The 17465-nt window shown below is 41.3% G+C and overlaps 1 protein-coding gene across 2 annotated transcripts in view; it reads left to right on the top strand.

The window, feature by feature from the left end:
• ATRNL1 (attractin like 1) overlaps positions 1 to 3834 on the top strand; it is a 627115-nt gene extending 623281 nt beyond the window's left edge. For both annotated transcript variants that reach the window (XM_077349871.1, XM_077349870.1), the window contains one exon: positions 1317 to 3834. In XM_077349871.1, the coding sequence (XP_077205986.1) occupies positions 1317 to 1441 (125 nt within the window). In that variant the 3' untranslated portion in view covers positions 1442 to 3834. The remainder of the gene's footprint in view (positions 1 to 1316) is intronic.
• The last annotated feature ends 13631 nt before the right edge of the window (positions 3835 to 17465 follow it).

Here is a 17465-nt window from a genome sequence, read left to right on the forward strand (position 1 = left end):
GTGGTGCTGCAGGATTAAAAGGATGGTTGAGTGTATGCCCAGCCTCCTTTGCTGCTGCGCTGCCAGAGATAGCTGCTCCCACTCTCCCTCTCTATATTCGCTGTTGCATTCTGTTTTTCTTTCTTTGTCACAGCTGTGGGTTTTGTATAAGGATGGATCCTTTGGGGCTGGGGCTGGGGCGGGGGCTGTGGCTTTGGCCAGGCTTGTCCTAGTTCAGGAGACTCCTTATGCATGTGTATATGCAGCAGTGTCTTCCCTGTCAGGGAGATGGCTGCCGCGCATGGCGAGTTGGCTGAAGAGGACCCCAATAGAGGCTTCTCCTTAGCTTCATCTTTCTGGTGGTCTAGCAGGTCTGATGTGTAAAGGGAGCTTGACCAGCCATGTTGCTCGCACCCTGCTGGTAGGACTGCTGGTGAGGTCTTCTCCCCAAACAACTGTGTTATACGGATCTGCCTCCTCATTTGTGGTTTGCCTATGCTCATTTGTACAACAATAAGAGCCCTGGCCTCAAAAATGCCAAAATTAAATACTATATTTGTTCATGTCTTCTTTGTGCACCTGTATTGTCCTTCCTACTGACTCTTCATGACCACATTCCTTGTCCCGTAGTTAGAGTGAACCATATTTAAGCTTGCTTGTGTGTGGCAGAATGACAGTTTAGTTTCAAGAAATGACTTGTCATTAAAACCATTGATTATGGAAATGACAAACACATAGTGAGGATCCTTTGTCTAGAGCTGAACATTCTCTGATATTATCTCGAGAGATAGGGAGAACGAACATCAGGTTATGAGATTTCACTAACCAGATTCATTGAAAAAGTTGTCATGTTTGAAACACAAGGGATTTTCTCAGCAATGAAGTGTTATTTGCACAGGATTGCTTCTACTGTCTATCTCTGCTTTTGCTATGTATATATGAAGTGGATAAAAAATTGTGCTCAAATGCATGTTGAGAAACTACATGTTTGCATCACTGAACTGAAGAGCAGGTTACATGGGCAGGATGCTCACTGCCAGAATGGACAGCTGATGTATGGATTTTGAATTTTAGTACTCAGGGTTGGTTTTGATTGACTCGGTATGTGGAGCTGTGTTACTAAAGACAAATGTGGTATCCTCCTCCCTTAGTTATCATCTCTTTTGTGTTCAAATTCAAGAAGTCAGTTCTCACAAATTTCTAGTGCCCCTTCCCTTCTTATTTGGAAAGAGGTATACTGGAAAAGTTAAAGAAGGCTGGGCATGAAACGGGAGAGTCTGCAAGCCTCTCAGTAGGACATTAAATCATTCTTTCTCTCTTTATGTTTTTCTTTTCAGGGCTTGCGATTGCAAGTGCACTGATAGACATTTCACAACAGAAGCCCTCAGAATGTAAAGATAAGAGTTCGGGAGTCAGGAACAGAAAACATCACCTTTCAACGCGTCAAGGCACTTGCGTCTGAGATCAAGAGAATGCGTTTGTACATTCTGTAATTTTTTTTCTTTTTTAACGAGCTTCCATTGTAAGCTAAACTACAGCCTCAGTTTTTATGGAGGCAACCTTTGGACAATGGTACAGATGTTGGCCAGAAGCAGGAGACTCTGCTGAACAAGCACATTTGTGCCTCTGTGCCTCTGTGCCCTCAACACAAATGAGGGCAAATGTGGAGGGCAAATGTGAATATTTGGGATGAGTTTGAGGAAATGCATCCATGATGATATGAAAAACAAAACATTTCTTCATCCTTATCCTTATCCGTATCAGGAAATGATGGGGAAAGACTGTACATTGTTGTTTTTTAATGCGGAAAGAAATATATCACTGAAAACTAAACAATTCTAAAGGATTCATTGTACAAATAGACATAATGGGTTGGTCAGTTTCTCAGCTTGATTAACACTTAAGATACCTACACTGGCCCTATTTGGGATGTTATTATCATTTCCCAGTTAAGAAAGCAGATGTTGAAGTAGGTGATATAGGCAGATATTTTAAAATATCCATATATTTCAAGGATAACATATAGAAAACTGGCTCTATGCATATCGAGGATTTCTGCCTTCCAAAAGACCCTTTAACAATCCAGATTTAAGCAGGATGAAAGGTGGACAGCTTCATAAGAATTCCAAATGAGAAACACAGCAAAGAGTAGATGCCTTCATCCATGCCAGCCAACTAATACATCATCCCAGCTGATTGAGTATGAGAAAGCCTGTCTAGCAGCCAAGATCTTTGTAACAGCCATCTCCCAAACTGCAAGACTCCAAAGAGCTTTACTGCATTCTTCTGCAGTGTTGTACCTGATTCTCGTTCACTACTGAGATAGTGAAGGAAGATCAAATGCAGATTTGAGTTTACCTAAGTTTGTTGACTTTGTTGGGTTTAGGACATCCTTAAATTCATTTTGGATTCTAGCCTTGTCGCTCAGTGTTGAAATAATTGCCCTGATCTCTTCCCCAATGTTGCCACAATGACCCCCTTTTTTAAAGAGTCCAAACAGCAAATTCAACAGTCCTTCATTTCTTTCTCCTAAAAAAAATAAATAAATCATAGCACCTTAAAGCATGAATCACTCTAAAAACCACCAAAGACCTTTAAACATTAGTGGTGTTCAGGATTCTTTGAGTAGCTTTTCTGTATGAGAATTAACAAGCTGCTCTACCCTAGTGTACCCAAAAGTTAGAAAGAAACCCTCCTCTAGGTATTTGCCAGGAAATAAGAAACCACAATGCAACCTATTGCCATTGCATAGTATTTAGTATTTACAAAGTCTTTTGCAGAAAGTGGCAGTAGGCAGACCACAGTCATAGTCTCAGTCCAGAGAACATTAAATGCGTGTAAGTGAAATCAATGCAATTTTCATGATTAACTGTCCTCCTTAATCTCATTCATTTTACTGGGATTTAAGTGTGCAAATTTATTTGGAGTTAGGCTGCACCTTAAGTGTTTGTGGCAAGTTCCACAAGCCAAGGCTTTCTGCTAGAGCTTCCTTGGAAAGGCAGAGCAGCAGCTCTGAATCTGCAGAGCTACCAACCCTTGAAGTAGTTCACAGGGGTATAAACTCTTACCTGCGGTAGAGTTTGGTAAATATGGAAATGAAAGAAATATAATTGATGTTTACTACTATATCTTCATTTTTATTTTCATTTTCTTTCTGGAAGGGAATGAGAATTCACTGTTTACACTTTGACTACATAGTTACTTGCATGCCAAGGTGGTGCAGTAGCGGTAATAACGCCCTGTTTGTGAATTAGTAGTGTTTCTTTTGTAATACCATTCAAACATCAGATGACTTGAGTTGGATGAGGACTGGATGTATAAAAGCATACATTTAAAATTCTTTAAAAGGAACAGTTGTACAGTATATAGTTCTCTCTCATCCAAAATAATTAGGTTACATTTTACCACGACTGCAACACTGTTTTGATTAGTTGCACATTGATAAATTATGCTGGCATGATTGTTGAAACATTTTCACATTTCCAAAAGAGACTAATTCTTATGCTCAAGTTACGTTGTCACAGTATGATGATGTCGGTTCTGATCTTTGTTGTTACCCTAAAACAAAGGACCTGCTTCTCCAAGAACTTATTTGCACACAAGTCTAATAAATGACCCTATAGACATTTAAGTTCTTTCAGAATTAGGCCCCCCCAAAAAGATTTCTTTTGTTAGAATCATCAAATATTGAACAGTTGTAACTCAAATAAGAGTTTTTTTTAATGATAATAAAGCAAACCCTTCTGTCATTGTAGTGTTGATTTGGTTAAAGAAAAATGTCATTAGAACTGGCATGTATGAGTAAGATGATTATTTGAAGAAAGACAAAAGAGAAATAAAAGACTTGGCTGTAAATTTCCTAAATTTTCTCAACTTTTTCATTGTCCTGGAGTAAAATATATCTATTTCAGATCTGAAACTTCTCCCCTGAAAGGCTCAAATATATTTAATATATTTGAGTTACATCATTGACAGTCACAGTTGGCAAACATTATAAAAAATAGTTGTTTCCGCCTTGTGTTCAGATACAGTATCTGCATGAAATATATAAGTTATGGTAAGTATTTTGTAAGAATAAGGAAGAATGTTTTGCTAACTATTCAGACCTTCTTGGACTTCCTCAGAATCACCATGAGATTCATCTGTCACAACTGAAACCACCGCTTATGTGATACCATGGACCTTACAGCCAATGCCATATTCTGGTTAGAGTGTTGTCCTAGAACTGGGGAGAGATGAGGTCAAATCCTCACCGTATCATGGAATTCACTGCATGCCACGGACCAGTTACTGTCTCTCAGCCTATCATGCCATTTGGTGGGAATACAAGCATGATGGGAGAATCATGAACGACACTCAGCTCCACTCAGGGACAGAATCAAAATCCGTTCAACAGAGTTACTCCTGAAAGCCAATCTTGCTGCAGTACAGCCATAAAGGATCTGGCAACATGCCTAACCATATGATCCTAAGCAGAGTTATAGCTTTCTAAACCTATTAGTCAGTGGATGGAGAACTGTGTTCTCAGATGCATGCTAAGAAAAACAAAAAATTCAGCAACCCAATGGCAATGCATTAAATTCTCAATAAATTATTAATATTATTTATGTTCATAGTATCATATGGTAACTTTTGCCAGGAAGACACCTCTGTGAGTTGTACTAACTACCAAATCACTGTTCTTGTGATCCCTTTCCTAATCTAGTCTTACTGGGAAATACAGAAAGCATGGCACAAGAATAGTAGTGTATTCTGGTAGACATGGAAAAACATGGTGTTTTTAAACTGACATTCCTTAGGGCAGTGGTCCCCAACCTGCGGGCCGCGGCCCGGTGCCGGGCCGCGAAGGCCATGGCGCTGGGCCATGGCTCCGTCTCCCCGCCCCCCCCCCCCCGCAGTAAAAAACTTCCCAGGCTGCAAGCTTGCGGCCCGGGAAGCTTCTTACTGCGGGAGGATGGGGAGAGGGAATCAGGGCCGGGCCACACCCGCGCATCAGGCCGCGCCCGCAGGTCGTGCCCACACGGGCCGCACATGCGTGAATGCGCCATGCGCGGCCAAAATCGGCTGATTTCGACCGCGCATGGCGCATTCGTGCATGCGGCCCGATGCGTGAGTGTGGCCCGCGGGTGCGGCCCGATGCATGGGCATGGCCCGCGTGGGCGGCCTGATGCGCGGGCGTGGCCCGATGCCCTGCCGGTCCCCAGCCTCAGAAAGGTTGGGGACCACTGCCTTAGGGAGCCCAATGTATTTCCATTTCTAAAAACATGAAATATAATCTTAATCTGTGGGGGAGCAGATTCAACCACATAGCAAGGATGCTTGCTTTGGCTGCCATTGCTGCCACAAACATAGATGAACTTTCACTGGCAATGAAACCTCCACACGGGAAGTTTGTCTGCACTTTCCTCCATTAGCCGCATTATCTCCCACCTTTGTATTCCTGCCCATTGTATTCCTGGGTACAACAGTTTTTGCCTCTAATTATCTTTAATTTTAGGTTTTTGAAAAGCCCTCAAGTGGTATAGAGGGGAAAATAGCACCCAAGAGCAGCTTAACAGATGGGAAATGGGTGGGATCTTCAAAAATATGGATCTTCCTGACCTTGTTAATACATTTAGGTGGTGTTCTTTTAGGAAATATTGAACCAGATCATAGAATCATAGAGTTGGTAGGGATCTCCAGGGTCATCTAGTCTAATCCCCTGCAGTTTGAAGAAGGAATATTTTGAGGACAAGAAAATTCCCCAAAGTGGATAGATAATCACATTGTGTGGATTCCAGCCCCCCCCCCCCCAAAGTTTAGTTTGAAAGCCAAGATACATCCTCTGTGTGAATGCATCCAGAGCTACGGGATAGGGCTGCTGGTTTAAGGGATGGCCAACTGGCCTTTATCACAATGATCAACAATATGAGCAAGATGCTCTATACACGTGTAGATATAAAATTTGTAGCAATTTAAGTGTCAGTTCTTTCAGGACAGGTTGTGTCTACAGAGAGCCAGCTTGGTGTAGTGGTTAGATGTACGGACTTCTAATCTAGGGAACCGGGTTTGATTCCGTGCTCTCCCATATGCAACCAACTGGGTGACCTTTGGCTCGCCACAGCACTGGTAAACCTGCTCTGACCAAGCAGTAATATCAAGACTCTCTCACAGGATGTCAGTTGTGGAGAGAGGAAAAGGAAGGTGATTGTAAGCCACTTTGAGACTCTTTCTGGTAGATAAAAGCAGCATATGAAGTGTTTTTTTCCAATACCAGGCTAGTTGTGATGTAAGTGGAGAATTTTTTTTAAACTTGGTTCTGTGTTTATGTATTTATTTGTAGTTGTCAATAGCAAAATTCAGAGGGCTAATATAAGAAACATACAATAGACGAGGGCAAGTACAAGTGAATAGATGGGTTTTCTCCTCCAACCCCATCCTGTTTTTTTTTTTAATGGATAGGCTAATACAGGATTTATGTGTGAGTCACAAACACATGTTGTTTTGTCTTCCTTAACAAAGTTCTTAATGGGAGGACCATTTGCAAACTAATAAAAACATTTATAGTGAAATATTTCCAGATGATCAATATAACTGCTTTTCCATTTACCTCACTGAATTCATTCTGATTTAGTGTCTCATGAGTACATATTAACTTTCATCCTGGGTATAACTTCATTCGATATTGTTTTCAGGGAGTGCAAGATGCAAACTCTGTACATATGCCATGGTATTTTTTTCTCTTCAATAATGAATTCTTATACCAAGAATAGGATATGTCTTCCCATCAGAATGGATGGACAATAATTTTTTTGTTTCAGAAGCCTGTTTTTCTTTAAAGTGGGTAGGGAATGTGTGTTTCTATGCTGGAGAACACACAGTGATGGAGCATTACTTTAGGAAATGGTTGGTAGTCCTGACAGTAGTATTTTCCACACCTTTTTATTTTGAAGGATCACTGGAATAATGCAGTTTGCAGTGGCAATTTAGTGATTCTGTTGCCTTGGAGGGGAACAAGGTTGGAGGCCCAGAATCATCACCCAGGAAGGCCTGCTGCCCAAACTATTTCAGCTGCTGCATGAAGATCTGGGTGGAGTAAAGGCACTGGCAGCAAACCTTACAAATATTGGCTGGAAAAAGTTTGGGCCATGGTAGAACCTGTATTGCCTGCACAGTTGCTCATAGCTTGGGAAGTTAACTGAGCAAAACATTCTTAGTCCAACAGGGCAGGCATCAGAAAGACTAGATCTCTGCCTTCAGCATGAGATGCTTTTAGCCTCTCTCCGAACTTTTTCACATCAGGAATTTGTCCCAATCTACTGCTCGTGGTGGGGCAAACTCCCAGTTCTACATGACATTGTGGCCAGGCCATGGCCATCCCTGGCATGGCCATCCCAGGCATGACCTTAGTCAGGCCCTTTTTTGCCCCAAGTGCCAACAGGGCCTATGTCAGCCCTGGACCATCAGGAAGGGAAGAGTCGGGCTGTCCTGGCTCAGCTCCTCATCCGTGGCTGCTACTACGGTGTCCCAGAAGAGACAAAAATGCCCCAGGCAGTTCTGCCACACTGTGTAGCATGGCGTAACTACCCAGGGCAATGTTTTTTTGTTTGAAGAATGTGATATTGCATTGTTATAATGACATTGCACCATTTGTGAGATCATTCCCTTTGTCCTCACCCCTCCCTCTCCTGCAGCAGGAGCTCACCAGCCTTTCCTGAGCTCTGAGCATTCTCCAGCCCTTCAAAATGTATAAGGGTGAAAACAGTACATTCTCCCTATTCAGCTCTTGCTGTCTGACAGGCAGTGAGCAGCTGATATGCAATGGAGGGACCACAACCTCCTGTAGAGCAATGGAAGGGGCATCACCCTGCCAGCCACAAGTGGGGCTGCCAACATGAGTTGTCAGGCAACAACGGTGGCAGCAAGGAGGTTCCGTCACAATGGTTCCACAGCTGGGGGCCTCCCAGTCTGCTTCCCCCAGTGCATTGCCTAGGGCAGCTGCCCCAGTTATCCCATGCCCAAGACTAAAAAAATATTATAAAAGCTCATGTAGTGGCAGAGGGGAGGGTATCTGTGGCCCATCACTAGTGGTTGCAAAGGCACAATCACTATCAAATCCCTATTGGGAAAACGCAGGAGAAAGTTACACACACACTTAATCTTAGCCAAAAAGGCCAAGAAGCTATTCAGGAGAAAGTTTATAAATATTGTAAAAAAAATTCTAACATCAGTATAAATAACACAGCTCATTTATTCATTGACAAAATACTGTGGCTTATGTGCTAGGAAAATCGAGCTAAAATAATAGCTATGTTTGTGAAGATGTGAGCTGTATGCTGATAATTTTTTTTAAAAAATGCATTTTAATGTGTAAAAATCTGGTTCTTAAATTCACTTGGCATGGACTCAACCTTTTTACTATTCCTTGGGTAGTAATCAAGTTTGAAAGGTGGATTACTTTTGACTAACTCTTTGTTTTCCTATAAAATGCTAATTTTCTCTAATAATTGCATCAAATAAGGGAATAAAAATTACTCCAGATTAATAACCTGGTAGTAAAATTTATCTGTCTCTTTCCCATTGCATATTATGGCTGTGTTGTGCTTAGAAGGTGCTTCCATAGCAGTAGATTTTCTATCCCAACAATTCTCTCATATTACCAGATATATTTTATTCAGCCATCTTGAGTCTGTCCAATTAAACTAGACTCTGGTGGGCCTGGGATTTATGTTGTTCTCCTTCTGGTTTAACCCAGAGCATCCATCAACCTGTAGACCCACTGTGCATGTTATATTATGCAAGGCCTTGACAAGACACCATAAGCTAAGGCATTCAGATACTCCTCAATAAAAATTCAGCTAATTTCAATCGCAGGGCAATTGTTAATCTCTATTCAACTGCAAATAGAACATGGAATATTGTACCTGAAATGTACTGTCCAAAACTCAAATTATTGATGCTTGTGGGACTTTCTATTTATAAGAGAGTATGTGTTTATTGCTTTATTTTTTTTATATCATTGAATTCAATAGGCAGATTTTGTCAAGCTTTTCTGTAAACATTTAGTTGATAATATTTTGGGTAAAGAGATTTCCACCTTCCTTTTACATGGGATCTGTACTGAGGTGGATACTATTTAATTCATTCATTCACCAGTGATCTGGAATTGGAGGTGAGTAGTTTAGTGATCATAAACTGGGTGAGTGTGCAGCAATTTGGTAAATTAAGTTATTACTAGTACCTTATCTGGCCCTGGGAAACTGGGGCTGAATCTGCATGGAGTTTTTACTCTAATCCCAGGTCGATTCAGTCCCTGCCATCAACACTAGGTGCAATTTCCATTTTTATTAAAATTAAAATTTTTCATCTGCAACATGTATGATTGATCTGGAGTGACCCTACCTTTTCCCCACGATATCCTGGATATAACCATCAATATTTGAAAAATTGGCAAGGGTAAAGGTGCAGCTCTCTGCTTTTCCTGAACTAACTTGCTGCCTCAAGCTTCCAAAGCAGTAGAAAAGCCCTGTTGGGGCTTGCAACCTGATTGTTCCCAGGTTGCGAGGCTTCCCTTAAAGGGGAAGCCCTAACTTCTCTCAGCAGAGATTTTCCTCTTGGATTTATTCCCCCTCCTCTGCCATCTCCGACTCTTCCCCCCCCCTTCCCCCGTTGAAGAAAAGAAAGAGACACCTGCTGTGCTTGGCTCCCCCCCTTCTGAGCTTCCCTAATCACGTGCAGAATACTTTTCTGTTTCAATGGGGGGTGGGGTAGAGGAAGACCCAAGTTCAAATCAATCTAAATTCAGCAGGATCCACAATGGAATAAACAAAGTAAGTGCAGAATCAGTTGTAGTCACAGTGCAACTGTCACCTCTTGGTTGGGTTACTGTGGCCCTGACCTGGAAATTACAGCTGATACAGAAAGCAGCAGCAAGAGACCTCATGGAAGGCATGTATTCAACCTGCTGGGGGCTCCCTTGGTGATGTGCCTTGGTGATGTGCCAAGTGGCCAATAGGGAGGCGCGCGTAGTGGCTCCTGATTGGTCCCCTCCGAGTTTTTATCACGGACTGGTCCCGCCCTAACTCCTCCCCACTTGCCGTTAGTCAATTATTTAGTCCACGGCGCCCCGCGCTGCGGGACGGTTTACAGATTTTATTGTTGTGAACTGTCTCACGCTCACTTGCAAGGAGGGGTGGTATCAAAATCAAATAAATAATACCGTATTTGCCGATGTATAAGACGACTGGGTGTATACGACGACCCCCCAACATTTCCACTCAAAATACAGTACTATGGGCCACTATGGGCAGCTATGTCTATCCCAACTGAAGTGCACCTGGCGTATAGGACGACCCCCCCACTTGGAGGCATGTTTTTCAGGGAGGGAAAGTAGTCTTATACGCCAGCAAATACTGTAATAATAAAATTGAATTGCCATGAGCAAAAACCATCATGGGAAATCAACACAAAATTCTTGAGGTACATTCCTGAAGTGGCAAAAACACATAGAAAATCTTCTTTATCATCATTTTGGTATGTATGATTTAATTTTTAAAATTGTTTTATATTTTTTTAAAGAAGCGAAAAGTGGCATATAAGGACTCTTCTTCTTCTAAAAGGTAGGGAGCAGATAAACAGCTCTTCTTTTTTATTCAGAGTGCCTATCATCTTCTACAATAAACATATTATTATTATTATTATTATTATTATTATTATTATTATTATTATATTTATACCCCGCCTCCCCCCGAAGGCTCGAGGCGGCTTACATAACCCCGTCCCCTAAAACCATAAAATGACAATAAAAACCAATGATTTACAGTAATTGTAACAGCGATGGCGTAATCTACACATTTGCTCTCCGCATCCTCATCTACGGCGGGGGGTGATGCCGTAGATGAGGATCCGTAGATGAGGATATCAAACATACTGGCCCATCCAGGGCTCGTATCTGGCCCATAAGCACCTAGAGGAGAAACAGTCCAAACATTTACTGGAATTGCCTATTTTAGGGTATTATGCTCCTGCTGAGGTCACTCCCTTTCCCAAATATGGGTTTTCATCAGGGTCTTCCCATGGATCTCCAGATATTGCTCAACCCAGAGTTGGCACCATAAAAAGGCTAGTTTAGCCTCAGGCTCTGCACAGCCAGTCCACATTGCCTGCCACAGCTGCCTCCTCTGTCCAGAGCATGTGGGCCTTTGCTGCCTGGACTGTTGAGCAGCTTCCCACCTGCAGTAGCCCAAGGAAGATGCCCGTGAGCACCCGGGGAAACCACTGGCCAGCTCACCAGACATTTCCAATTATGAAAGCGTATGAACAATGACTGGCTGGACCAGACACACTGTGTGTGGCAGTGGAGGCATGAAAGAAATCTCGAGCTCTTTTGTAAGGGGCATAACATGTGCAGAAGACCAAGGGTCAGGGGGGAGGAGGAGCACCAAGTTCAGTGACCTGGAGCCACTGACTTAAATATGCCTCCTTCCCTCAGCTGCACAGGGAGCATTAAAGAAGAGATGGGAAATGTATGTGTGCTCCTTGGTTTCCCTGCATTCAAGCAGTGCCTGATGTAATAGTGTGGATGGGAATGAGGGGTAAGATCAAGTTCAGGACCAGGGGCAGGCATTCAGTTAAGCACTCTGAGTTTGTGCACAGCAGAAGCCGGTGCTGAATATGCGACTGTGCACTTGCACATGGGGAATAAAATTTAGAGTATCTGGATATTAAATTATATGTTTGTCTCTTTCCCTTAAACATGCAGCCCACAGGGCTAATCAAAACAATAAACTTGTATGTGTAAGAATGAAACACTGAGGAAAGTCAGGTCTAAGAAACAACATTTCACTTCCATTGCTCTTTTGAACTAAGGGCCTATATCTACAACTGGGACTCTTTAATTACAAATTTACTATGTTCACCCTGTTCCAAGCAACTCTTTTATTCAGTTACCTCGGAAAACCCTTTTTTCACCTCAGCACTTAAGTTGTCTACTTGTCTGCTGCTAACCCTTAACTGTGGTTTTTCAACTCCTCTTTTCCCTAATCTCCTGTCAACATTCTGTCAGCTCTCAATGGCTGCTTTTAGGGAGAGTATGAACCTAACCCATCCGTCACAGGGATCTTTTCAAGTGAGGAGTTCATTAACAGACCTCTCCAGAATTTAGAATTATGAGGCAATGCCATAGCAAGATCACCCCATGGTATCTTTTCTGTATCTGCCAGTGATTATTGGATTCAGATGAGTGCAGTAATGCAAGAACCAACTCAGATATAAAATCTTTTCATGAGGGGATTTCTGTGTTTGAGGGTTACTAAAAAGGCAAGGAAACATTATCTCCTTTGAAATGTGGTTTGATTGTTGCAAATGTTGGCATTTATAAGGTGTGAAAAATGGTGTTGTTTATGTAGGCAAAGCTTTCTGCTGGGCTTGGTTAGAACCCCAAGAGATGTGGATAAAGCACATTTGTATAACTTTTTATGAATGTACAGGTGAACATCAGCAATTCTGTTTCTCTAGGGAGGCCTTCTTAAGTGATTTACCATCAACAGCTACTTAAGCTGAAGGCCTTATCAGCACCCATTAGCTCTATAATATTTAGATTTCAGCAGAAATTAAAAGCATTTGTTTACTGTAAAGACCTTCTACTAATAATTCCCAAATGACTCAATAAGAAGGTGTATTGAAATCCCATGTCTAGAAACTTCACTTTTATGTGAAGGGCACTTATGATCCAGGAAACATAGCTTTCAGAGCAGGTGGAGAGGGATGTGATATTGTGAAGATTCAATACAAGGAAGATGATTTGGCAACATTACCTAGAAGTTAGTGTGGAGGAAAGATTACAACAAGTGCTGATGATGAAAACAAGGTGGAAGAGTCAGCATGAATTCTCTTGCAATGAGAAAAGCTCATCCATTCAGATTACTGAAAAGTCCTATCCCATTTTGTATTTGTTCACCACATCCTCTACAACTCTCCCCCTTTCCATAATGTTCCATGTAAGAGTTATTTCAGTGTTCAATGTAAACCGCCCAGAGCTGCAAGGAATGGGCAGTATAGAAATCGAAAGAAACAGAGAAACAAACAAATAAATAGTTGAACATACATTGTCATCATCTGCTGAGTCAGACCTACAGAGGAGCAGGAGGAGGAGGAGAAAGGATAAGAGCTGTGTTTTTTTATATACCTGGCTTTTCTCTACCGTAAAGGTATCCCCTGTACAAGCACTGAGTCATGTCTGACCCTTGGGGTAACACCCTCTAGTATTTTCTTGGCAGACTCAATACAGGGTGGTTTGCCATTCCCTTCCCCAGTCATTACTGTTTTACACCCCCCCCCCCAGCAAGCTGGGTACTCATTTTACTGACCTCAGAAGGATGGAAGTCTGAGTCAATCTTGAGCCAGCTGCTGGGATCGAACTCCCAGCCTCATGGTCAGAGCTTCAGACAGCATGTTGGCTGCCTTACTACCCTGTGCCACAAGAGGCTTTTTTCTCTAAGGTAGCGATCCCCAACCCCCAACCACATGTGATCCTTCGACTAATTGGAGGTGGGCCCCGAAGAATGCCTTCTTTCCCCCCCCCGGCCCTTTACTTCATCCCCCCCCGGCCCTTTACAACACACTTCGGGTGTCATTGTCTCCCATCACTTCTCATTGCAGAGAAACAAGCTCAGGGTTCCCATTGATTTGTCATTGTCATGAGTTAAAATTTCCATGAAAAGAAAATGTTCCTTATGTTCATTGTTGTGGCGTGTCTGTATCTTATTTTGAAGGGATGTTTAAACATTACCATAGCGATCAGAGAGCGTTAGGGCAGTGGTTGAGAGTAGAGGAGTAAACTACCCTCCCCCCACCAGGCCTTGGTAAAAGGCGTTCAGTGGTCCCCGGTGATAAAAAGGTTGGGGACCACTGCTCTAAGGAGTCTCAAAATGGCTTACAATTACCTTCTCTTCCTCACCTTCTGAGGTCAGTGGAGCTGAGAGAGTGTAGGCAAACAAATTTGGTCTGAACTTATTTGGACCAAAAAAATTCATCTGAATCACCTATCTTGTAGTTTTTATTTGGACAAATCAATTTAGATACAGCCAAATCAATTTGTCACATTTGAAACCAATGGTGCCATTTAAGTCTATGGTGATTTTCTGTCTTTTCCAAGCTCTGAGGGTCGGAGATTCGAGGTAGAAGTACCAAACTTGCAGTGTTGCTGCAGAAAACTCTCCTCAAAAGAACAGTCAAGTTGCAAAAAGATTGGACCAGTTCTGGGGCATTCTCTTTGGTTCTCAATCTTCATTATTTCCTACGATTAAAAAACAGATTCTCTAGTCCGCCCTCACCATAGGAAATAATGGAGGTTGGATGGGGGTACCTTCTTTGTGTGCCCCTAGAATTGAACCCCTGGTCCAATCTTTTTGCAATTTGGGTTTCTCTTGAAGTGAGGCTGCCACAACTATGCTTTAACTTTGGTGCCTCTAACTCAAATCCCTACCCACACTCCTACCTCCAGAGCCCAAGAAAGACAAAAGAAGGAACTTCCCCCGTTTCTGTTTCCTTTTAAAGTTTAAATGGCTACTTGCTCAAATCACTGAAACATGATCACCCTAAACATGCCATTCTGTCTCCTTGGGGCAACTGTGAATCTGATTACCCATTCCAGCCAATAAAACTGTGTAATATTAATATGACAGAGACCTCCCTTCATGACAAGTGTAACATTTGAATCCAAATTGTTTAAAAATCAGTAAAAGTTAACATTCATTGCATGTCTGACATGTGGTTTTCAAAAAGGTAGACCACTAATAAGCATTTCCCTGTCAATACTAGCATTTGTAAAACAAATGGAAAACTATAACCATCCTAATAAATGGACACATCTGTCATTGCTAGTCAACGAGCAGTGTGCTCTTTTTTCTTCTTTAGAAAATGGTCTACAGTATGTTTACTGAGGCTTGTAGAGAGATTCCCCAAAGTATTTGCAAATGGAATTCGCTTCCAGCAGACCCTGAGAATAAGACTACAATGCACGGTGTATGCCAGCCCCTTAGAAGCCTAGGATTATTTGTTCGCTGACTGTTCTAAAGGTAATTAAGGAGCATTGCATGTTCCTCAATTAATGATTCCTCATTTGACTGGGGGATCTTTGATACTAATTTGTTTTAATCAGGACAGAGGTTGAGAAAGGGGAAAGAAATTCTCTAAACAATTCAGTGAAGACGAACAAGGAATTTTTAATCAGGCAGGGAAAAATTAAAAACTGTGAAGGACATATTCCTCGCCAGTTGACTTACTGTTAATTTAAACTTCTTCATTCTGTCTTTATAAAATTGTGCTATAATCATCAAACTGTGACTTTGGAAGGAAATTTGAGGAAAGGATGGAGTGATTAAAGAATAGAATGCTATCCTGGAGATGGTAAATTCTCTGAACTGAGATTAGACAAAGGGCATGAAATTTATGAATATCATTCTATGATATGAAGAAAACTCAAGGGGGGATTAACATGAAGATCCTAAGTCTTAAAGTTTGTGTATTGTTTTGTGATTTTTGTGGTTTTATCTTTTCAATTAATAGCATGAAAAAGAGATGAAGACCACCTCTGAATGTCTTGTATTGAAACCCTCACAGGGTCACCAGAAGTTAGTGTGACTTGACAACACTGTAACACAGAGAGAGAGACCAGGGTGATGATGAGGCATTTACTATATGTTTTTATCCCAGCCTTTCTCCAAGGAGGTGCAAGAAAGCAAACAAGATGACCATCCATCTGTACATAGTTCATGGTGAAGTAGGTTGGAATCATAGAATCATTGAGTTGGAAGGTAACTCCAGGGTCATCATGTCCAACCCCCTACACAATGCAGGAACTCACAATTACCTGTCTTCCTACAGTGACCAATTTCATGCCCAAATGATACTACCACCCCCACCAAAAATCTCCAGAATCTAGCCTGACCTGGAGGAAATTCACCTATCATCCCACAGACGCAATTCCCTGGGTATGCAAGGAAGGGCCACAAGTGACAAACATTGGCACATCTCTTTGTGCCCACCCACTCAAAATCTGCCTAAGTTCATAAAAACAGCATTTCTGTCAGATGACTATCTAGCCTCTGCTTAAAAACTTCCAAACAAGGAGAAGCCACCACCTCCCAAGGAAGCTTGTTCCACTGAGGAAATGCTCTGTCAGGAACTTCTTCTGGATGTTTAGCTGAAAATTCTTTTTTTTTTTTTTTTTTTTTTTATAATGATTTTTTTTATTTTCATAAAGATAGAAATATAATCATCGTTTGAGAATATACGACCCCACATTGACTCCACAGTGATATAAACTTTTGCCCAAACCTCTAAGAGCCATGAGTCTAAGAGCCGTCCACATTTCCACTACATTAAAAAAAAAAAAGGCCTGTTTAGATATACAAAAGAAAAGTTATTATTAGTCAACTTACTTGAGAGATCGTAGACCTCACATTAACTGCTTGATACAATCTAAGAGCTATCCTAGCAGATATTTCTAGGTTTTAGTTAGATGCTTAACATTAAACATTTCTTATAGCACAGTATGAGTTTTGGCCCTGTATCAATACCCTGATGAAGGGAGAGGAAAGTAGGGCTTTGCCTTAAAGATGTACAAAGAAAAAAAAATTACAAAAGGATTTCATAATTTCTCCTTATCCTTAATACAGATGCATCTACAAACCATTTATACTTGACCCATTCTAAGAGCCATCCTGACAGGTATAAGTTGAGAGCTTTGCATTTTCTACAGATCAATATGGGCTTTGGCCCTATAACAATACACCAATAATAAAAAAAAATAATAATGGGGGAAAGCCCCATTTTATATTTCCAACGCTAACAATTATATTACCTATATGCCTACTAAGAAAAAAAAAACAAGAGAGAAAAAAGGCACTGCTTCCCCTTTTTCATGAAAGTAGCAATGTAGAATACAGTATATGTTGTTAATACAGAGAATAATAAGATTTCCAGGTTTAGATTAAATGCTTAACATTAAACATAAAACAATATAAGCTTTCAGTCTTCTATAGCTTCTCCTTATCCTTGGTTCTGATACATCTACAAAACAATTTATGCTTGACCCATTCTAAGAACCATCCTAACAGATATATTTTCAGATTTAAGTTGAAAGCTTAACATTAAACATTTTCTACAAGTCAGTGTAGGCTTTAGTCCTAGGACAATACACTAATAGAAGAAAGAAAAAATAAGGGGGGAGAACCCCATTTTACATTTTCAGCACTAATGATTATATTACCTATATGCCTACAAAAGAAAAGAGACCAAAAAAACAAGAGAGAAAGAGACACTGCTTCCCCTTTTTCTTAAAAATGGAAATATAGAATACAGTATAACATTAAACATAAAACAATATGAGCTTTCGGTCTTCTTAAGGGGGTCTCATCTCGAGGCTTGCTACATCTTGTCGTTCCCGTAAAATTATATTCTGTCCCATAGGCCTTTGGCGTAGAAAGTGCAGTTGTACTCTTTCC

This window comes from Paroedura picta, chromosome 8 (assembly GCF_049243985.1).
Source record: "Paroedura picta isolate Pp20150507F chromosome 8, Ppicta_v3.0, whole genome shotgun sequence".
NCBI lineage: Eukaryota > Metazoa > Chordata > Lepidosauria > Squamata > Gekkonidae > Paroedura > Paroedura picta.